The following is a 23,500-nucleotide window of genomic DNA, read 5'->3' on the forward strand; positions in this document are numbered from 1 at the left end:
GCTTATTTCTTCCGCAAGAAGCTTGTATGAAGTGTTTTTGCGCCAATAACTGTGTACAGTTGTTCTTGTACTTTTTTTCTTTCCTTTCGTACTTTTTTGATGAATTTCTGCACATTTTAAAATTTTTATATGAATTTGCTTTTTGTCTTTCGTTTTTGTTTAACAAGTTTCCCTTCTTCCCTGCGCCCTGCTGCTGTCATTGCAAAGGGAACCTGCGGCCAGTCCAGCTGCCTTCTTTGGAGCTTTTCTCCTTGTTTTCCACCACACCCTTACATTTCCTTGTTTATGGAAATAAATGAAATCAATCAATATTCCAAATTATGATGATCTCGAGAGTAAATTTCAATCTGGCCTCTCATGAATTTTCTCCTATACCACCTGAAGTTGGCAATTAGTCATCTTATTAACTACAATGCGTTATGCATGCGCACTTCGTATTTTTTTATTTTTCTTTCGCTGCCATTTCAAATACTCTCAACTGTCATTTCCGATCCATCGAATACAGAAATAACATAAGCAATTAGTTTTATTTGATCAGCAGCTATGTACCAGCCTTCCCATCGTGCTCAGCCAGTTGGTCAAGGGAGAAAACCAGCCAAAAAAGACGGAAACACAAGAAGAGAACGACACAGGACAACGGCTGGACTAACAACTCCTGTGTCCTGTGTCGTTCTCTTGTGTTTCCGTCTTTTTTGGCTGGTTTTCTCCCTTGACATGCCTTATCAACAGGCCCACCATTCTGCCCTGCTCAGCCAGTTGGGGCCGCCCCATCTCTTGTAATAGATTTTACGTTTACAAAACTATTTGTACCAAGATCACGCCTTGTTCATAAAGAAAAATGACAAAGCCCAAATAGAATTTTGTTGAGCTGCAGCACAGTGCGAAGCTTAAAATCAGCGGTTGCGTCTGCCACATGATGCTGGCAAAAGTTTAAATAATAATGGCATGTTTGATGACCGCGCATTTCAAACGTCAAACATGTGTTAGTAGCGTACAGCATATGGCTGCTAAAAAAATATAATGCGCCTTTTCCATTTCAAGCCACATAATTTGCCAATAAAATTTATTGCCTTGACCTAGAAGCGCCGTACACATCAGGAATGGCAAAGGAGAGGACTGCAGTACAGGAAAGAAAGGTTCCAAACCACTAGAATTCTCATAGTACCTGCCCTCCTTTTCATTTCATTCCCATCATTTGAGGCAAAAACCAAGTAAATTTCATAGAGTGAAACCGCACCCATGTAAGCAGAATCTTGTTATCTCTACATACCTCTGTAATTTAGTGAGTATCACCGCACGAAAAAAGAAGAACTCGTCCAGGCATTGTTATTGGTCGTAGGCTCATTCCGGTTCCGAATGCGTACCTCACCTGCTCACTCTTGTGTGTGACTCGGACAGCACTCCGCTTGGCTGCTGGTTATGCAACATTCCCTCTTTTTGTCGTCTAGCATAAATTAAAGCCGGCTTGGCCATGTATAAAAGCGGTTCGAGAGGCATCTAAAACTAGCAGTTGGCTCCTACAGCAGCTCTAAGTCATCATGGTAAGCCGCCTTTCTTTGTGCGGGAATGGGGCACTTTTGGTAGGGAGTTTTCCGTCTTACCACTGACCTCGGTAACGGTTACCGTGTCAGTGCGGATCATGAGCGCGGTTTATAGCTACCAGGGGTTATTACATATTTTTTTTTTGTAAATTACCACGTCGGTATAAATAAGGCATTATTAAGAAACATAGACGGGGTTGCTCCTGCTTCTGCATCTAGCCCTTCCGTTACAAGTGGAAAGAATTTTCTGCTAGAAATTGTGCGACCCCAAACTAACACTATGACAAGTGGTGTATAGAAACGGCAGAGTTCTTTCTGAAATCTCGGACAGAGTTCACTTTTGCAAATACTGTGTGACTGATTTTTCTTTTCAATACTACCATTTCAATATTATATTTCTTGTAATGTTATGTTTTTATAATAATAATATATTTTGGTATAATGTAAACATCACAAAAATGTACACACCTCATACGGCCGTGCACGAGCTATACAGTCAAAGACGCACCATAGAAGCCAATAGAGATGTTCTCGCTACTTCTTATTTAGATCTTTCATCTCTTCGCAAGAAATTACTTTTCATACCGTGAAACTAGAGTTGCATAGTTTGGGAAAAGGAGCAGCGCGGTTAAAAACTGCAGGAAGCAGTTTACAGCACATCTACATCGGTGAAGTTATCACAACAGATCATGATAATGCGCAGGAAACAACTAAGCGTAAGATATTGCGCCGAAATGCAATAGAGCGTCATCTTCCCTATAGATACAGACAAGCATATATCTATTCATTTAAAAAATGCAGTCAGCAAAACTGATCTCTAAGTAGTAGCCTATGGGGAGAAATAGGCAGGTTAAACACACAGCAAACAGCAATAGATCTGAAAAAGCTAGTAGTCCCTGAAACCACGGGCAGCATAGGTAATTTTCTTTTAGCAGTAGTGTTGATCTACAGAGCTCAGCAGCGGAATGAATTAATGACTCAAATACGATTTTTTTAGAAATTAGCGGGCAAAGCAACTACACGCCACAAGTGCCTACGTGTATCGCGTACGGTCCTCTAACATCCAATGGCGGGAACTGAAAACGTTAATTTTATAGCCAACATCGGTAGAAAGGCAGCACTAGAGAGTTGAGGGAAATTGTAAGCTCCAGTGGTGATAGGTGAAATTTAAAACCGCCAGTCGGCAACAGCAGGGAATGCAAAGCGCATCACTGACAACCAGCGCTTTACAGTGCGGCATAATGAATACTAAGAGAAAAAAAAAGTAGAAATTAGCTGCAATAATTGCATCAAAGTTGTTCACGCCAAAATAACTAGCAGCTACCATAGCTCTGCAGTGACGCTATCTTTACTAATTAGGTTAACGTCGTTTTTCTTCCCCTCAGATCCGCGCCTGCATCGTCCTGGCTCTGGCCACCAGCGCCTTCGCTGGCTTCGTTGGCACCTCTGGCTACGGCCTCGGCCTGGCTGCCGCCCCAGCTGTGGCCACCTACGCCGCTGCCCCAGCTGTCACTAAGGTTGCCACCACCTATGCTGCTGCTCCAGCCATCGCCACTGTTGCCCACGCCGCTCCAGTTGCCACCGCTGTTGCCGCTCCAGCTCTCGCCACCTACGTTGCTGCCCCAGCTGTTGCCACCGTCGCCCACGCTGCTCCAGCCATTGCCACCTACGCCGCTGCCCCAGCTGTGACTAAGGTTGCCACCACCTACGCTGCTGCTCCAGCTATCGCTGCCATCCAGGCTGCCCCAGCTGTTGCCACCGTCGCCCACGCTGCTCCAGTTGCCACCATTGCTGCTGCTCCAGCCGTGACCAGGGTTGCCACCACCTACGCCGCTGCTCCAGCTATCGCTGCCGTCCAGGCTGCTCCAGCTGTTGCCACCATCGCCCACGCCGCTCCAGTCGCCACCTATGCCGCTGCTCCAGCTGTCGCTGCCGTCCACGCTGCCCCAGCTGTCGCCACCACCACCGTCCACCACGCCCCAGCTGTGGCCACCGTTGCCCACGCTGCCCCAGCTCTCGCCGCCTACCACGCCGCCCCAGTCTACGGTTACGGCATTGGCACCCTCGGCTACGGGGCTGGCCACTACGGTTTCGGCCACGGTCTCCTCGGCTATGGCCTGAACTACGGCTACGGCCTTGGCACTCCATTCCATTACGGTGCTCTCCTCCGCAAGAAGTGTAAGTTCATTAATTTGTTTATCTTATTTTCGCAGGTTTATCAATAGAACACAGAGAATAATATCTGCATACCAGTAGGACTTGAGGCGACCCCCCTTGAAAGTTTCTCTTTTGCAAAGTATCCTTTTCCTTTCACGCTATCGCTACACTATGACAATGGACCCGCCTCTTCTAAATATGTGAAGAGTAGCAAGGGAGCACGCCCTCCAATTTCTTGGTTTTGCAGGACAAAAGTCGGCGCTCGGCTGTGTTTTGCTTAAATCTTTCTACGCTGTTGACTCTGTGCTATTTGTAAACATTCTGTGCTCCTGGGGAATCTGCTTACAGAAAGAGTGCTGTTGCTCTTCATATAACGTTGGGATTGTCCATTCTGTGTTAATGCTGACCTCTGCTTGATATTTTCTTTTCCAGAAACTGTCTTCAACTTCGTCACGAAGACACAAACCGATGTGGACTAAATTACTGCCATTTGTCATCTACGTTGATAAAACGTGGATGTAATCCTACTTCACTAGAAATAAATATATTTAATTCATTTCATAATTCTTTCATGTTTTCTTTAATTCAACTCATAGCCCGAACAAGTTTTTTCCGTGAAAGCTGTTACAACGACAATCGTCGGAGTGGTCCTGTAATTGGAGCTACTTCTTGTAGTTCTGGTAAAAATTTGCAGGCCACGGCATGCCAAGAAAAAGAATGCGTCATGCCACTACACATGGCGTCAGTTATAGGGCCACAAGCATCGTGATCACATGAAAGGTTTCTTCCGAAAAATGGAATCGGCTTAATATTTAGCGCCTATCACAGCATTGCGGTAGTTTCGGCAGTTAAGAGAGAGTTATGATCGGTTTATTTTTCGGAAAAGACGCATAGGGCACAAGAGACCGTTCGGTGGAGGTCTCCAGATTAGTGTATACCGCCAGGAGTTTCTTACATGCGCCGTCCTCGCACAGAACACAGGCTTCGCCTCCATCGAAGCGCGGCCCCACGGCTGGGATCCGACGCCGTATCTTTGGGGTCTGTAGCTGAACGCCAATGTAACGGAACCACCGCGGATGCTAGTTTAGGCAACGTGATTGCCGGAAGGCTTAGGTTGAAATTCCACTGCTCGTTTAGAGTAGGGAATTACTGTCAAAAGGAAGCAAATGGGGACCTAGCTGCAACACAAATGAGTGATTGGTAATCACTTTTTAACATTTTTTATACGTGATTTTAACCACTGAAGATGAGCAAAGCGCAAGGAACGTGAATGATCAAACTAAAAAAAAGACAGTGCAGGACAGGTATTACATTTAGACGGTGTTCTTGCGGCGAGGCATATTTATAACAAATTGGAAAGGGTACCATTGTATACATGAAGCAGAAAACTTTTAAACGTCAATAACAACGGGTAATAAAATTACAACAAGAAAAATCATCGGCTAAATTACAGAGAAAATAATGAGCGAAGAAAGGTGAAAAATAGCCAGCGTGGGATTACGCACTAGTGTAATCCATATATGGCCATAGAAAAGGAATAGCTCCTGCCGAGGAAATTGCAACTGCAGTCTTAAAATAACGCTGGACGAAATAGTAGCGTCCCCATAGTACGTGACCTCAGATGTACCAAAATACGTTTCAGATTGCATGCACACTAAACTTACAACTTTGTGTTAGCTTCCGCGATAGACTCCAGGTTAAGGACAAAATTACACGCACAGAAGTATGCAGAATAAGATTTACAGTTTTTTCGTACTATATATTGTTACAGGTTCCATTTACAAAGGCTACTAACATAGGCGGGTCGATCAGAGCTTGGTGAGTCAGCGCTAAGATAAAGAGCTTATTCCAAATCCCCACTTGTTCGTCGTTCCTGCAGCGCCCATAGGTAACGCGTCATTGGTCCCCCTTCGCAGACGAAGCCCTCTGGGCCAATTAATCAATCAGGGACGTGGGAGTGGAAGGGCTTCAGCCGTGCGACATACACGATTTGGTTTTTCCGAGAACGGCGTCCTTGAGTAGGTTGAGGAGATACCACTTAGTTCAGGTCATTTAGGCTAGCTAGCACAGCGAACGGGCCTGCGCATTGAATAGCAGCTTTTGGGACAAACCACTCTTGCTGAGAGGCGTCCACGACCATACGTGCCCGGGCACGCAGCAGACGACCTTGTGCCAAAGGTAGCAACGCTGCTTAGAGCGATTCTGCAAGGCCAAGCTGCCTATCCTAGCAAGCCTACGGGCTTCTTCAGCGCCGCAGCCGGTGATTACGATAGAATTCTCGGAGACAAGCGAAAAAGGTAAGATGTTGCTGTGTAAGGTCTGAGGCGGACGGCTATAAAGGAGGAAGAATGGGCTATGAGCAGTTGTGTCATGCCACGACGGGTTATAGGCTTATGTAATGAAGGAAAGCACGGCGTCCGAGTTCTTATGACAGGAATTGATATACATGGCAATCATGTTCGTGAGTGCCCGATTCGTAGGGTTCATTGAGACCAGTCGTCTTGGTAGAGTATTAAGGCTGCTTAGTCAATACAAAATCGCCATGTGCCATCTTTTTTCTTGACGAGAATCGCTGGATTGACGCACGGGCTTGAACATTCTTGATAATGCCTCAGTGCAACATGCCATGGACTTGCTAATCAGTTATCTGAGGTTCGGAAGGTAGTACGCGGAATGACATTTGCCGAATTGGTTATGTTTATCTTGTGATGGGTACGAGAAGCTGGAATCGGTGGTGATTGGTCGCGAGTGAAGTCAAACATGTCCGCATTCTTCAGAAGTACAGCCACCGATAACTGGCGGTTGATGGTGGGTAAGGATTTTTTTTTACCATGGCCAGGAATTGAGATTCGGTCAGCTCGCGCCGTCTAGAAGGACGGGAAACGTTTTTCAGTGAGCGCAGACACTGGAACAGAGAGGCTTTCTTCAAAGCCGGCTAGTTAACCGGAAGAATAATCGGTTTGCTACTCTACACCGGTAGCAGGTTCTGGTATTGAAGAAACTTTTACTTATCTGCTTCCTTTCCATGTACTATCACTGCACGGCACGCAGGCTGTGTCTGGTGTCAACGCCATCGCCGTACGTGCTCTTAGCGTTTAGTGGCCTCTCAGCGCCGCCTGCTTTCCATTTGACCTTGTGTTTCACAGGATTCCTCCAGTCGCGCCATTGATCCAGAGAGGGGGGGGGGGGGGGATATAGGCTTCGTGTTAGGTGCGCCCTCAAAACTGTCTCAGCTCAGATGGACGAAAGCACACTTTTCTAGCGCCTACTGTCCAAGAGCGTATTGTTCCGTAATTTTGAGATCATTGATGCACCAAGAGGAATAGTAGCAGTGTTCCTGCTTACGGTGAAGTTAGCGATAGTTTTATGCCTTTCCCTTCCACTGCCGTAACTGTGCTCTGTATTCTCCCTTCATTGCTGGTTATCCATCTGCACAGGCCCATCCAAGTACCTCATCTTATGTCTCCTCTGTCGTCGTGCCTTTGGACGCAAAAAAAAAAACTGTGACCCAACAGTACCTATCGAACGGCTATTGACCTCGGCATGGGAAAAGGTCGCTGATGTGACGTTATCTCTATAGCTTTATTAATCACTTTTGTTGATTTCCTTCACGCACAATTTCCTGAAAAACCGTTCAAATCGGAAGCCTGCTTTCAAAGCTCAAATTATTGTCTTATAATTCCTTTTTACCGCAAGTCTTAGACTAACAACAATCTGAAGCATTTTGAACCAAAATTTAGCCAGGCAAAAAAGATTTCTAAACGTCATTTTTGAAAATTCATAAATTCTTTTAAAAATGGCTTGAATTTCTTCCTGCACATCAAGAAAAATCTGGCCACAATTAAGGCAAGCTTACTGGGCGCATTCAGATTCCATACTTTGTTCCCAACTGCACCAGCAGCAGACGCCTTCATCAGGACACATAACTATAACACGCGAACAACGACAGTCGTTCGCAAAATTGCTGGTCTCAAAAGATTTTGAAGGAAACTGGCTGATTATCAGAGTGTGCGTCTAGGATGCATCTCCGGTGCACAAATTCGCAAGGCACGTCACGTTTCATTTTGAAACAAAAAGAATGGCGATTTAAGTGCAGACAAAGTAATTGTAATTTTATGATCAAAAGATGTGGAAGATTCAATGCAAGGTCAAAAATGTACTTGGACTGGAAGTGCATGTTAACACGATGGCGAGTAGAAGTTCCGCGAAATGACATACCTCACCGGTTATGCACGTAAGTTTATTGTTGAGATTGAGATGCGTAATTCAGAGGGCAGAATAAGGAGACCTCCCGCTGTCTATACTTCCGGGCTGTCCAAAGCCACAATGATTTGCTTGAGGCGCGAGGTGAACACATCACTTACGACAAAGTAGTGTGCTATTGTGTCCACTAACGCTGTAATCTTGCGGCCGTCGTCGGTAGCTCCATGATCAGTAGTTCGGGTTCTCGCTTTGCACGTCGGTCGGTTCTTCGAGTCATGAAGAGGGTTTGTTGTCTTCGCACTACTGAGGGCTAATATAACACTATATCGTACGATACCTAACTATACCATACTATACCATACTATACCATACTATACCATACTATACCATACTGCCACCTAGTATTGCGAGGTGGCGCATACGAAGTAGGGCGACGACGACGAAGTAGGGCGACGACGACGAAGTAGGGCTCACGCCGTGTGGAGTCTGTCGCTGTTGTTGCCCCAGCTTGCCTGGCCTTCCCTTTCGTGCCTGCTAATAAAGCCCCCCTTCGTCAGCAAGTACGTTACAGTCTGGTGTAGGCGCTGGGTAAGATCCCTGTATATGTCTAATACTCCTCCGCATACCCTGGGCTCCAGTCCTTCGCTGGTGGACACCCCTGTGCACCATGCTAGCCGGAGAAACCAAGGCCTACCTCCCGAACACGGGCTTTTGGAGTCTGCAAGAGCACCCACCCATCGACCTGTTATGCCAGCTGCAGCCTACTATACCTTGCAGAATCCGCGACTGCCCAAACCATTCCATGGCAGTCAGCTCGAAGACGTCGAAGACTGGCTGGTCGAGTTTGAACGCGTGGCCTCGTTCAACCAGTGGGACGACGCAGCCAAGCTTCGAAACGTATTCTTTAGCCTGGAGGATGGGGCACGTACGTGGTACGAGAACCGAGAAGATGCGCTAACATCATGGCATGAGTTCCGCCGACGCCTGCTGGAGACCTACACCAGCACGGATCGCCGAGAACGGGCTGAACGGGCTTTGCAGTCTCGCATTCAAATGCCGAATGAGTCTGTAGCCATGTACGTGGAGGATATGACTCGGCCATGCCCGAAGAGAAAAAGGTGCGCCAACTCATGCGCGGCGTCAAAGAACAGCTCTTTGCAGGCCTCGTGCGCAGCCCACCATCGACCGTCGCTGCATTCCTTGCCGAGGCCGCGACGATGGAAAAGGTTCTTCAACAACGTTCTGCGACTTACAACCGGCCCGTGCATGCTGCTGCAGTCACCGAATCGTTTGCCACCGCAGTGCCGCCCTTCGTGTTTCTGCAGACAGTGTCACGTTGCCGCCACGGAGCAGTGTTTTGGTTGAAGTCACTTGCAACGACTTGCATGACGCAGAAGCAGTCGCCGAGGCTAACCGTTCACTCCTGCTTACTCAAAGCATCTGCGCCGCTCGCAGTCTACTGACGCTTCGTGGTGGCCGGTCTGCGGTCCTGGTCACTAATTTTTCTAATGAGTACCGGCACCTTTTTGCAGGAACGGCTATCGCTTCTGCCGAACCTGTTACCGATATTCCCGTTTGTTTTGCGTCCGCGGCAGCCGGCACTGACGAACCTTCCCTTGAAAACGTCGACATAAACTGCCACCTGTCTCGGGAGCAACGCCTGGCTTTGGAACAGCTGCTGAAGGAATACAAGTCGTGCTTCGCTTCCTCCTCGAAGGTTCGTCAAACACCCATCACGCAGCACCGCATCATCACCTATGACGACGCTCGCCCTATACGACAGCAGCCTTATCGTGTTTCTGCTAAAGAACGGGCGGTTATCCAAACTCAGGTTCAGGAAATGCTTGACGACGGCGTTGTTCAACCTTCCCAAAGCCCGTGGTCTTCACCTGTAGTCCTTGTTAAGAAGAAGGACGGCACTCTCCGGTTTTGTGTCGACTATCGCAAACTGAACAGTGTGACCAAAAAGGACGTCTACCCGTTGCCGCGCATTGACGACTCGCTGGATAGATTACGGCGCGCTAAGTACTTCTCATCCATTGACTTAAAGAGCGGCTATTGGCAAATTGAAGTAGGCGAAGGGGATCGCGAAAAAACCGCCTTTGTGACTCCAGATGGCCTCTATGAATTTAAAGTGCTTCCTTTCGGTTTGTGTTCCGCCCCGGCTACGTTCCAACGGATGATGGACACCGTCCTCACAGGCCTCAAGTGGCAAAGCTGTCTTGTTTACTTGGACGACGTCGTAGTTTTTTCGGAAACGTTTGACCAACATCTCCAGCGCCTGCGGGCTGTCCTCGAAGCCCTCCGCTCGGCAGACCTTACCCTGAAGCCCCAGAAGTGTCATTTCGGTTACGAAGAGCTCAAATTTCTGGGTCACGTTGTGAGCGCTGAGGGAGTGCGGCCGGACACCGAAAAGACTGCCGCCGTCGCACGTTTTCCCGTTCCGACCGACAAGAAAGCTGTCCAGCGCTTCCTGGGTCTCTGTGCGTATTATCGGCGCTTTATTGCGGACTTTTCCACGATTGCTGAGCCGTTGACGCGCCTCACAAGGAATACCACCTCCTTTGTCTGGACCACTGAGCAACAGACCGCTTTCTCTACGCTCCGCCAGCGCCTTCAGACACCTCCCGTTCTTGCGCACTTCGACGAAGATGCCGATACCGAGGTCCACACCGACGCCAGTAACATCGGTCTTGGCGCGGTCCTTGTTCAACACCAAGACGGCCTTGAGAGGGTTATCGCCTATGCTAGCCGTACTCTCTCCCGCGCCGAGAGCAATTACTCCACGTCTGAAAAAGAATGTCTTGCGGTCGTGTGGGCCACCATGAAGTTTCGCCCTTATCTTTACGGCCGCCCATTCAAAGTGGTCACCGATCACCACTGCCTATGCTGGCTGGCAAATTTGCGAGACCCATCTGGACGCCTGGCACGCTGGAGCTTACGGCTCCAGGAATTTGACATTACTATTGTTTACAAGTCCGGCCGCAGACACGAAGACGCCGACACACTGTCGCGTGCATCAGTTGATCCTGCCGACGCAGCGCCCGATGACGACAGCGGCTTCCTTGGTACTCTCACCGCCTCCGACCTACTGACTCGGCAGAGGGCGGACTCGGACCTTCGCCCTCTCATTGACGCCCTTGAAGGTAGTGATACGGTTATACCTCGCCACTTCTCTCGACGTCTTGGCTCCTTCTGTTTGCGGCAAGGTCTCTTGTACAAGAAGAACTCGAGAGGCAACGATAGACCTTACCTTCTCGTCATTCCAGCCGACCTCCGATCTGACGTTCTTTTCGCCTGCCACGATGAGCCCACGTCTGGCCACTTGGGCTTTTCACGTACGCTCGCCAGAGTGCGGAACATGTATTACTGGCCTGGACTTTCTGCTGATGTCAAACGATACGTTAAAAGCTGCCGAGAATGCCAGCGCCGGAAAACGCCCCCACTTAAGCCGGCGGGTTTTCTCAAGCCCGTTACTGCCCCTCGTGCTCCGTTCGACCAGATCGGCATGGACCTCCTCGGCCTTTTCCCCTTGTCGCAGGGCGGCAATAAGTGGATCATAGTTGCTACCGACTATTTGACTCGCTACGCCGAGACCAAGGCGATCCCTCGTGGCACAGCTTCAGAAGTCGCAGAGTTTTTCATGCACAACATCGTCCTGCGACATGGCGCTCCTTCGCACGTGATTACAGACAGAGGGACGGCGTTTACAGCGCAACTAATCGACCACATCTTTCGGCTGAGCTGCACAACACACCGCAAGACCACGGCCTACCATCCGCAGAGCAATGGCTTGACCGAACGATTAAACAGGACCCTTGCGGACATGTTGTCCATGTACGTAGATGTTCAACACAAAACTTGGGATGAGGTCCTGCCGTATGTCACCTTTGCCTACAACACCGCCCTGCAGGAAACTACGCGCTTCTCCCCGTTTCGCCTTGTGTACGGACGCGAAGTCCAGAGCATGCTTGATGCCATGCTCCCGTGCCCAGAGGATGACCAACTCGCCCCAGACGCCCAACAGTTTGCCCAACGTGCTGAAGAAGCCCGTCAGCTGGCCCGCGTGAACATCGGGCAACAGCAGAGCTCGGATGCGCGCCGTTACAACCTTCGGCACCGACAGGTTGACTACAAACCCGGTGACCAAGTCTGGGTGTGGACTCCTGTTCGTCGCCAAGGCTTGTGTGAGAAACTGCTCTCCCGCTATTTTGGCCCTTACAGAGTGGTACGGCGTGTGAGTGAGGTTAACTATGAAGTGGTTCCGGACGTTGCTGCGCAACCGCGACGCCGACAGCCCGACTCTGACATTGTGCACGTTGTGCGGCTTAAGCCGTACTATACACGGTGACGCAACCGTGTTGATGTTTTCGCGCGCTTCAGTTGCGGCAGTTTGCTTGTTTTTTTGTTTATTTTTTGTTTAACCCTTACTTCGACAGCGACAGCGCTCTTTTTTTTTCCTTCATAAGGGGGGAATAATGCCACCTAGTATTGCGAGGTGGCGCATACGAAGTAGGGCGACGACGACGAAGTAGGGCTCGCACCGTGTGGAGTCTGTCGCTGTTGTTGCCCCAGCTTGCCTGGCCTTCCCTTTCGTGCCTGCTAATAAAGCCCCCCTTCGTCAGCAAGTACGTTACAATACTATACCATACCATACCATACCATACCATACACACTCTCCAGTGCAATGAAAATACACATTTGCTCAGTAAACGTATAATGAATATGTGAACTGAAGGCCGTTGGCACGGCCCGGCAGTTGAAGGCGGAAGATAATTCGTAATCCCCGCATTCAGCGCTGTGAGATGTTTCGTGAAACTTATTATGTCATCTCTGAACAACACAGTCTGCCCGCTCTCCATTCTACTTTAGGCTGTCGCGGCCTCTTATTACTTTTCGCTAGCTGACCCTCTTTTGTTGAAGCTTGCCGCTTCACTTGCTTCGGACTAAGTTTTTGTTGTTGTTTCCGTACCAAAAAACGGTTACGCTTCGCTCCCTCGCCTTTGTGAGTGGCATATTCATCGGTATCCAACACTGTTTAAGATGGTGATTACGTGTCAGCTATGGCGCGTAACCTAAGCTTTGCTCTAACAGCACAGTGCTCGATCAAACTGCCTCAAAGCAGGCATGAAATGAAATTAAGTGCGGGTAAGGAACTACACTTTTCTTCTACAAATTTGAGACAAGGAATTTCAAAACACACGCGCATGTCTGTGTGTGACACGCCTTACTGTTGTTTCAAAAAATAAAAAACTGTCGCATCTACGAAGACTGAGTTTTTGAAATTGATTTTGGCCTCGCCATAAAGTAAGAAGCAGCCGCAGCAAGTGCCCTAAAAGACAAACGAACAAAGGCGCGTCTAGTGGAAAGTAGAAGGGTGCTTTAGAGATATGTACTGTGCTGTATATTAGTAATTATGAGCATGGAAATTACAGAAGTCGCAGTTAAGCGAGTGGCAAAGTAAGTTTCCGCTACTTTTCCTCTTCGCTTGGAGCGCACGTACCACCATCAGGCGGCGCCCACTAAAAACCACTCCCTCCTCCTCCTCCTCGCAATGTACGCCACTGCCTCAGCAGATAGCGCGCGAAGGCAGCGCCTCCCGCTCGTCTCGTTCGGGCGCGGTGGAGTGGTGCGGGGACGCAGGAACCAGGCAGTGAGCAGCGAACAACGCAGCTCAGATCCATGGCGCGTTCACCACGAAGCTTGCGGCTTGCTGCCCGTTCATTCGACGCGGAAGCTATGCTGGCGTTCGTGGGATTGGGTTTATCGAGAACGATGTGCCGACGAACTCTATCGCGTCATACCCTCAAGGCGGAGTTTTCACTTACGACACCTTCGTGTGCAATGTTTTCCCTGGATCCTCATGTATATCCAGCTGTGACCGTAAAAATTGCCGATTAGTTGCGTCATGTTTTACAAAGTGCTTTGGTTGGGGACATTATATATTTTTCTTTCTTTCGCCGCTGACTGGAATGCTCGAAGCAGTGCATAGTAGACAACATAATTATGCATTTATTGAATGCACAGATAAGAAACGCAATTATATTTTAATTGTATGAGGAAAGCTGCAGCCCTTTTATATTGGGCGCCGCCAGACGGGACCACCTCACTTCGGCTGAAAGATGCTGTTATTAAACTTTACTCCTTGCCTTTCTTCCGCGTGGACGTTGGAAGTTGGAGACGAAGCATCGCGACTAAAAATATTTTTTTAATGGAACTTCGAGCTAATGCACAAGAACGAGCAGCAGCTCCTGAATATTGAGCGGTGATGGCGATGCCGTCTTTTTCATCGATTGGAGAAAAACTCCAAAAACATATATTTTCTTGAGGATTCCACCATATCGATATATCATAGCGATAAAGTCCAAAACGAATTTGGTTAACCAAGCCTTAAGCAGCGCCAAGTTAAAATCGAGCGCTTCTCCTCGCCACCCTACACTGCCGAAATTTTAAGTAATGATTAAGTAGGTTGGATTACCACCTCAATAAACAGCCAAGTCTATATTAAAAGTATACGGCTCCTAACGAAATAAAAATGCTATTTTTTCTTCTATAGCCACTAAGTTCGGCATTAAAATTCTGTCTCAGCAGAGAATTGTCCTACATTTAACATTTGGGAAACGAGAACTAGAAGTTCTAGATCAGCATAAATGCCCTTGTACCCGCATTTCTTTTCTTTCAATTCACCTGACTCGCGTCAAAAAAAAAATTCTTCAAGTGAATCGGCACTGATATGCAACCACAATTCCGCTTTCTTTACATGACCCTATGATTTAAAGGGGCTCATTGAGCAAAAAAATTAACTCAACGGGGCATACTAAGTGGGAGCTGGCTCATCCTCCTTTCATACGCTGCCTCACTTGTCCACTGTGTTGTGTGACGAGGCTAGTATTCCGCTCAGCTACTTGTTATACAACGTTCCCTCGCTTTTCGCCGTCGAGCAACCCGCGCTGAATAAATTAAACCCTGCCTGAACTGCTATAAAAGCGGCTTGAGTGCCATTAAACAACAGCAGTTGGCTCCTACAGCAGCTCTGAAGACATCATGGTGAGCCACCTTTTTTTCCTGCAGGAAGAGCACTCTTTTGACATAGAGCTGTCTCTCTCCAATACATCTTTGGCGACCGTCATTGTATTGTTTTTGACTAAGAACAGTTATTATAGCTACCATCGGTTGTTTATTTTTATAACGATGAATGGTGATATAACCGAGGCAGTTTGAAGAAAAAACACACGGATTTATGCCTGCTTCTGCTTTCATTACAACAGCGGCCACCACAATATTTTTTATAGCATAAGTAATGTGTCAAAAAGCATAGAGTGCGAACGCTGATTTAGATATTTCTTCCTAAAAGAGAACAGCAGTGCTCATGCTGATATCTAGGGTGGCGGTCGCTTCGAAATTTTTGCGCAAAATTTTTTTCTCCTCTCTAAACTGTCGTTAGTAAAAACATCTGAGGCAGACATAAAATTTTTCGCCTAACTTTAGGCACATTTTTCAGCTTACTGCGTTCGTGAGCACTTTTAATAATGAAAATTACATATGAGAGCTTCATACCACAGCACAAGATGTACAAGCACCAAGAAACATCGCATAAACCAGTTGCGACGTTTTCGATATTTAACTTTTTTTTCCACTCGTGTAAAATTATTCTTCATAAACCGAAAGCCAAATAAAAGAGATTGGAAAAGGCGGAGACATTTTCAGTAGATGCAGGAAGAAGTTAACAAGTAATCTTTATGGGTGAAGCTTGTGCTTTATGGGCGTGTAACATCCCAAAGCGGCTCAGGCTATGAGGGACGCCATAGTGAAAAGCTCAGCAATTTTCGACCACTTGGGGTTTTTTACCGTGCACTGACATCATTATCATCATTTATTAACCCTCAAAAGGTCCCGTCAGGGATATTACATAAGGGGGGGGGGGGGGGAGGTGGTACAGAGGTGTTCAGCAATCATACATGAATATAAATACAGAAGGAATGTAGAAGTACAGAAAAATATAGAAAATATAAAATATAGAATAGAAAAAAATAGAACAAGACGAAAAAAGACAAGAGTAAGAAATTCAAATAATCAAGTCATGACAGAGCGTGGCAGAAATATAAACAACAATAGATTACAACTTTGGACGTAGAATAGGCTAGTCAGTTTGCAGGGCTTGGAAGCTGACGTAGGGTGCAGGAAAAATTATTTGTCGTTGAGATGGTCGATTAGGAGCTGTCTGAATCTGCATAGATTAGCCTCAATGGCAATGTGTTCGGGGAGGTTATTCCAGCTTTCTATCGCACTGGGAAGGAAGGATTTAGTGAAAGAATTGGTGGAGCCCTGCAAACGCTGTATGCTTAAGGAGTTAATTAAACGACGAGATTATCGTACCGGAGACCGTAGAATGTTTTCTCAAAGTCCTGGAAAGTTAAAGTACAGTTTGTGAAAAAGACAAAGAATTGAAATTTTCCTGCGAAAGGCTAATGATTTGATGCCGAGATATGATTTCAACGCTGCGATGTTGAGCTGATTAAAGACCGCCGTAGCCGGGACTGAACCTCCGTCTTTCGGGTCAGCAGCGAACCACCATAACCACTGAGCCACCACAGGGGCATATAGTTGAAGTGACCGAAGTACCATGAGGATACGAAAAAAGTAAGCAAGCGTATGGGAATCAGTACGGCCAAAATGATAGCACCCTCTTCATCCCCATTGGGGAAACGGCAAATGCTCATCTTAATTTAGTGGAATGTAAATAGCCAAATTGTTCGTCGATGCAGCCGAATGAATAGAAATATGGACAATCACAAAATAGGTATACACGTAGAGCTGGCAGCACGGTACTTGGCGACAAAAAGCAACACTACAGTCTACTTCGGAAAAAAAACACAGCTGGGGAAGTTTCAGATAAAGCTTCAGATAAGTAGAACATGGGTCAATTTAAAAACCAGGCATGGCCAAAACCAGGAGATGCAGTGTACAGCACTGAAAACGGACAGTTTATGGAGTGGCAAAACGGATGTCTATTATTGTTACACATCAGGTAGAAATCAACCAGAAGAACATATGGCCCTCGATGATTCAGAGCACAGATGCCTCTAAGCAACTGGGAGCCAGCACAGACCGGCAGTGAATCCATACTTCATAAAGATAATGTTCTTTTTTTTGCATCACAGATCCGTGCTTGCATTGTCCTGGCTCTGGCCACCAGCGCCTTCGCTGGCTTCGTTCGCACCGCTGGCTTCGGCGCCGGCCTGGCTGCCGCCCCCGCTGTGACCACCTACGCCGCTGCCCCAGCTGTGACCAAGGTTGCCACCACCTACGCTGCTGCTCCAGCCATCGCCACTGTTGCCCACGCCGCTCCAGTTGCCACCTACGCTGCTGCCCCAGCTGTTGCCACCATCGCCCACGCTGCCCCAGTTGCCACCATTGCCGCTGCTCCAGCCGTGACCAGGGTTGCCACCACCTACGCCGCTGCTCCAGCTATCACTGCCGTCCAGGCTGCTCCAGCTGTGGCCACCATCGCTCACGCCGCTCCAGTCGCCACCTACGCCGCTGCTCCAGCTATCGCCACCGTCGCCCACGCTGCTCCAGTCGCCACCTACGCTGCCGCTCCAGCTATCGCCGCCGTCCACGCTGCCCCAGCTGTTGCCACCACCACCGTCCACCACGCCCCAGCTGTGGCCACCGTTGCCCACGCTGCCCCAGCTCTCGCTGCCTACCACGCCGCTCCAGTCTACGGCTACGGTATTGGCACCCTCGGCTACGGTGCTGGCCACTACGGTTTCGGCCACGGTCTTCTCGGCTACGGCCTGAACTACGGCTACGGTCTCGGCACTCCATTCCACTACGGTGCTCTCCTCCGCAAGAAGTGTGAGTTCACTTCTTTACTTTTTTTATCCTGGCGCAGTTCTAGTCTAATGAACAGACTATTTACTACATTACAAGAGGCCTCAAACTGGCCACCCTCCATGCGAAAAGTGTTCGAAAAATTGAATCTGTTTTTCAGAAAATTGCAAGTACTTGGCAGTAAATATTTGACTTTTAAAAACTTGAACACCAGCCAGAAAGCACGCTTCTCTCATTTTTAAATTCTTCACAAGAAGTGTGTGGAGTGGCCTCTGTTTGCTCAAATGGTTGTATGCTGTGTGGCTATAGGCAAATTTTTATTTGTTTGCTGCCTAAAGTCTGGAAATTTAAGTAGTTCGGATGCTCTGCGCACTGCTTTGGGGTGGTCTGTTTTGTGCTAATGCTGTCTATTCTTCATATTTTCTTTTCCAGAAACTGTCATCAGCTTTGCAACGAATACACATTCCGATGCGGACGAAATTACAGCCATTTTTCACCGACGTTGACAAAATGTCGATGCAAAACCTACATCATTGGAAATAAATATATTTATTTGGTACATAATTCTTTCTTCGATTGCCTAATTTGAAACTTATCCTGAAAAGGTTTACGTCGTGAGCTATTGCAATGACTGCCTTCCGTGTGGTCGCGTAGCCGAATCCTGTTGCAGCACGTATGTGTAGTTTTTTTATTATTATTATTGGGCACAGCTTATACGAAGGCATAATTTCGGCTCGTTGCAGACGATAGAAAATCTTGTAAGAAATTTTCGTGCAGGTACCGGAAAGGCTCCTGTTTTTATTGTTGTTAGTCAGCTGCTTGGAGAAATCTTCCTCCCTTGTCGCCGTTAGTCACAGTTCGTGTAAAATCTGTGTCCTTGAAGCTCTTCTCCCTGCAAAAGTCCAGAGCAGGTGGCGAACATCCACCTGTGCAGCTGGTGTGGAACACCTCGAGCAGGTGGTGGGTCCTGCGTCTTGTGAACCCCATTGGCACGTGACTGACAGGGTTACTTAAAAAACTTAAAATCACACCTATGTTATGAGTACGGCTGGTTTCTTAGAGCTTTTATCATAATATTTGACGTATACTTTTGGGGCCTTCGACAATAACTTTTAACCTATGCAGGGTGTTTGCATAGAGTAATTTCATCAAGTTCAAGTGATTTGTTTTTAGCTCAATGAGACAAGACTCTCTTTAAGCGGATATGTGATCTAAGGATTTTAAATGCTTTCCGGTATGTTGATGACTTTTTAATTGTTTTGGATAATTCTCAACTTACTGACCCTTTTGTCTGGCGTATTTAGACTCTTTTAATGCCTGCTTTCGGTCGCTTACTTTTACCTCTGGACGGCCTGCGCAAGACAGCGTCAGGTTTTTATATTTGCGGCTGCGATGTAACCATGATCACCCGTGTTCGTTGTATGAGCCTGGAGCTAACAAGCCTTCTTTGGCGTACAGCTCTGCACACTCAAACCTGGTCAAGGGAGGCACTGTTCTTTCTTTCTTGTTAAGCGCTCTCTGTAAGTCATGCGATCATGCCATGGATTAAAATGTAAATGAGCAGGTGACGCGTTTGGAGGCGGCGGGCTACACTAAACATGTTATTGTTTTTGTCCCTTACGTCTTGCATCGCAGAAAGATAGTTGCTTCAGCATGACTGACGAACAGTGAGCAGAGGAGAAGGGAAAGAGGGAAGAAAAAGAAAGAACGACAAGGTAGCTTTGATTCCCCACATGCATAAGCTTTCTTACAATCTGAGGAAGGTAGGGCAACGTTCGAGGTGTGAAGGTTTTGTTGAAGGGGCCAACAAAGCTTTTGAGTTTGTGCAAAAAGAGCTGCCCCACGCGAGATCGGAAAGCCGAGTGCCCAATTAAACACACAGATTCCTATGTGACCTGCAGGAGGGGGGTTGTCTCAAAATTGAACTCTCATGTGGAAGGCCCTGCACAGGAAAAACTGGCAGATATTTGAACACGCGTCTTCAAGAGCAAAATAAAAAAGAAGCCTTTAACATTGCCACAGATGGCCATCTGGCTGCGTATTGTAAAAAGTTCGACGCGGAACCACCTTGCCATGCCTTGTTCGATAAGATGATCCTTTGTATCGACACTACAACGATCTGACAAGGCAAATCATGGAAGCTTTGGAGATAGCTCGTGCAGGGGATAAATGTGTCAGTAGGCCGTCTATGGCATTATCAAGGAAAGAGCTTGATATCTTGGCTTAGCACGTGGCTTGCCTGTTCTTCAGCAACTTTCCCGTGGTTTTCTGCTTTTTTCCCCCTTCCGCTGATTCGAAAGGGTATGTAAGCTCCTTTCCGCAATAAACGATGTGTTCAAAGCTTTCGCTTGTCCCGTCTCTACGTCGTCGACGTTTTTTCGTTCCTGCGCTGTTTCTTCAGGTACGATGTATTACCAACACGCCCAAACGTATTCACTTTTGATTTTTGCCCCGCCGGATTCTGTCACGCTTTCTAGGCTAACTCCGTATGGAGAGAATTTTTGCAAATGCCCATCTCTGTAGCACCTGCAGCAGTGAGCCGGACCAGGTTTGTACGTTTTGGAGCGCACTGTGCAGCCTTTGTAGTAGAATTTATCTGATCCTTGCAATGTGGCAAGAAAAGTGTCCCCGTTCGCCATACTACGTGCGGCGAGCACAGTATGTGTTCCTAATATGAGGTCTCTTGCCGCCGTCTCCCGGGAATCATGTTGGTCTGGGTCATATATATGACACATCGTTGAGTGTTTAGACTCGACAAAAAGTAAATCTGCACCGAAAGATAGTCCTCGGCTGTGACTGGAATCTTAGTTATTGTGCACATTTTGTGTGCTGCTAGTGTGGCTACGGTTGCGCTGTTAGATGTCCTTTGGCTTACATATCCCTGGTAACCTGTGATACTATGTGCTGCGTCTGTCACTCTCTGTACAGTTTTTTTGGGTATCTTTCTACTGTCAAACCGTACTGTTGTGATGGGCTCTCTGAGAGAATGTTGCAAGGCTGGTGTTGGATAAGCACTCTGAATAATCAGGGGCAGCCCTTACCTTTTTGTCCGCGACTGGCGGCCCTTGTAGTGGTTGCGAAATGTTAATGGTGACTTCTTGTTGAACCTCCTTAGCCTGCAGTGAATCTCTGTGCCCGGGTAGCTGCCCAAACGCTGTCCTCATATTCTAACTGTCTTCCACGCTGCTCTGCTACAAGGTGATCGCTCCAGGTGTTGGCTCGTTACCGTAACCGGCGGCGGTCATGTAAATACCCGGTCCGGTACTTGTTGTTGTGTCTGCAGAGGTCGCAGCGATGACCCAAAGGTCCAGTGGGGTCCCCATGCTTGACACCTCGACTGCGATGAGGCTCACCGTAGTCGCAGTCATCCTAGCAGCCAAGCCGCGTCGGCAGTTGCTAACTCCTACCGGTCGGGTTTGCATTTTTGGCCGCCTTCTTGCCATGCACAGGTTTTTTGGCCGTTATGCTATTCTTCAGGAGTTTGATGGGAGCTCTGCGGACGCGGACTACAAAAGAAACTCGAATTCTTGTTGGACAAGATGATGATGATGTCCTCAGGCTTAATGGCACATAAGCACGGTGGGGGATTGGGTGAATAGCTGGACAAGATGTAGCTGCGGTGCAGAGTAACACGTCTTCTTCCTTCTTATGTGTGGTTACAGCAGAAATCCGCCTGCCAAGAAAAGCGAAGCCGAGAGAAAGACGACAGCGCAACTGCCAGAAAGGGCTTACGTTATACGACCGCTCGAATTGATATCCAAGTGAACGTTATCGGTGTAGACTGCAATCGGTTTCATATTTTCCACCAACTCCAGCATTGTGGCGGACACAGAGAGATTATGTAGCGCTAGGAGAGGCAAGTTGTGTGTTCTTTATCATTCTGAAACAACACTTGAGCTCTGTTTAGAGTGGGGCTGCGGAGTAATTTGTACTGCCCAGCATTTTTTTAATCTGCATTGACGTCGCACACCACCAAGGCTTCTTTTTCGCGCCAGCCTGCATCGGAGTGGGGCTGCCGAGGGCGGATTGCATCCCGTGGCACTGGGCTCTGTAGCGAAATCTCGAAATCACGATGCCTCCTCAACGTGTAGTTTAGATACCTTTTTTCTATTACAGTATGAAATAATTCTCAATGAGAAGCAAGTGCGAGAAATTTTTCTAATAAAACTGAGCAGCACTTGATGACTTTTTCCAGACAATTCGCAGAGTTCGCTAATTAATGTAGGTGTGTACACCGTAGGGACTGCGAATGACAGCCTAACAAAATCTTGAGCTACAAGCTTGCCGGTTTAGCGAATTAATAAGCGAAAGCTGTTACAGCTTTAGTTTAGCAATTTTGGCCTCGCATTTTTGCCGTGGAATATACATCTTCTGTCGTAAGAGAAAGCCTAGCTGTGCTAATGCTAATCATTTAAATCTGATCTGAATACCCATCGCCTCTCACCCTCCTCTTTTATCTTTCGTTAATTTCCCCTAAATGTGAAAAGGATAATTTCTCTTTCCGCTTTGTCACTTTCCAACCATGGCAGATGCCCACCCTGTTCTCAGTTGGCAGGGGGAAGCCATTAAAATTACTTTTATCAAACCAATTCACTTTGTAATTAATGTCTTTTGGCTAACGCTGTAGATTATTTAGTATAATGCAGGGCTGTATGGCAACTAGAGCAGCTTTCACTTTCATACACGTTGAGCGCATAAGACGAGCCACGACACCGACAAGGTGATCATGGCAAGTTGACAAGCCATAGTTGTTAGAAATGTTACATTCAGAATGTTCCACACACTAAAATTGGGTATACATGTATGCAGCAGGTGTCTCGCGAATTACTAATAGGCTGGAAATTACGAGGTACCAATTGATACTGATTGTTAGGTTCTTCTGCACGCTCTAGCCATCTATTACAGTTTAATGATGGCGAGGTGCGCGCAGGCAGGCGTCATCAGAGTGATCCTATCAATAAAAATTGAAACCCGAGCCTTTAAGTGTTTAAGTGTACCGCTAAATCAAAAACAGGCTTTTGTCTACCGATGCTCGGGCATTTCAGGAACGCTTGAGGGACGACAAAAAATGGCATTGTTTCCCGAGTGTTTACAGTCTGCAGCCTGATTACACTGCAGAAAGCGTTCCACCTCGAGCGTTCCAAGTCATGGAGAAAGAGGTTCCCTGCCGTGTTTCTTGCTATACAAAAAGCCTTCCCTACGCTTCCGTTTTCAGTGACCAACTTACCTCTCACCTGGAGACGCTTTAAACAAAGCCCGAGATTCGCCACAGGGTATCTGGAAGTTTTCAGCCTCAAGAGCCAGGCGGGGTGCTTGCCGTTAATTAAAGCTGCAATGTGCTTTCCGTCTTCTTTCCAAATATGTTTAATGCTTTTGTATTATAGACCTAACGTTTGCAAAATCTCTCCGCCTGGTGTTGTATGATCCTGCCGCCACCCTCCAGGAGGCCTCCACCTTGTCCCCACCCACATTAGCCTCCTCCCACCTACGACATCCAAAACCGTCTTCCCATCAACGAAGAACGCACCATCACCCTCAAGAAGCCTCACCACGCTTTCACCCTTACCCTCAAAAAGTCTCCACCCGCAACCCAGCCAGTTTTGATTCCCACTGTCCAGAAGCTTTGAACTTCACTGTCCACAGGCCACCTGCGAGCACTAGCCAAACCAGTTACGTCCTACACAAGATCAGATATCGCTCACCCACTCTCGTCACCTTCCAGTCACCACTTCCCACCCTCACTTTCGCAAAATCAGTCCGCCTGC

At 47.6% G+C, this 23,500-nt stretch overlaps 1 protein-coding gene across 1 annotated transcript; it reads left to right on the plus strand.

Moving 5' to 3' along the window:
* Positions 1-1,538: 1,538 nt before the first annotated feature.
* LOC149363346 (uncharacterized) lies at positions 1,539-23,362 on the plus strand. Its single transcript, XM_089568470.1, has 5 exons — positions 1,539-1,580; positions 2,927-3,584; positions 17,163-17,759; positions 18,637-18,695; positions 23,210-23,362. The coding sequence occupies exons 1-5, from the start codon at positions 1,539-1,541 to the stop codon at positions 23,360-23,362; spliced, it is 1,509 nt and encodes a 502-aa protein (XP_089424596.1).
* Positions 23,363-23,500: the final 138 nt, after the last annotated feature.

This window comes from Amblyomma mixtum, chromosome 2 (assembly GCF_055824585.1).
Source record: "Amblyomma mixtum isolate Tamu chromosome 2, ASM5582458v1, whole genome shotgun sequence".
Taxonomy (NCBI): Eukaryota; Metazoa; Arthropoda; class Arachnida; order Ixodida; family Ixodidae; genus Amblyomma; species Amblyomma mixtum.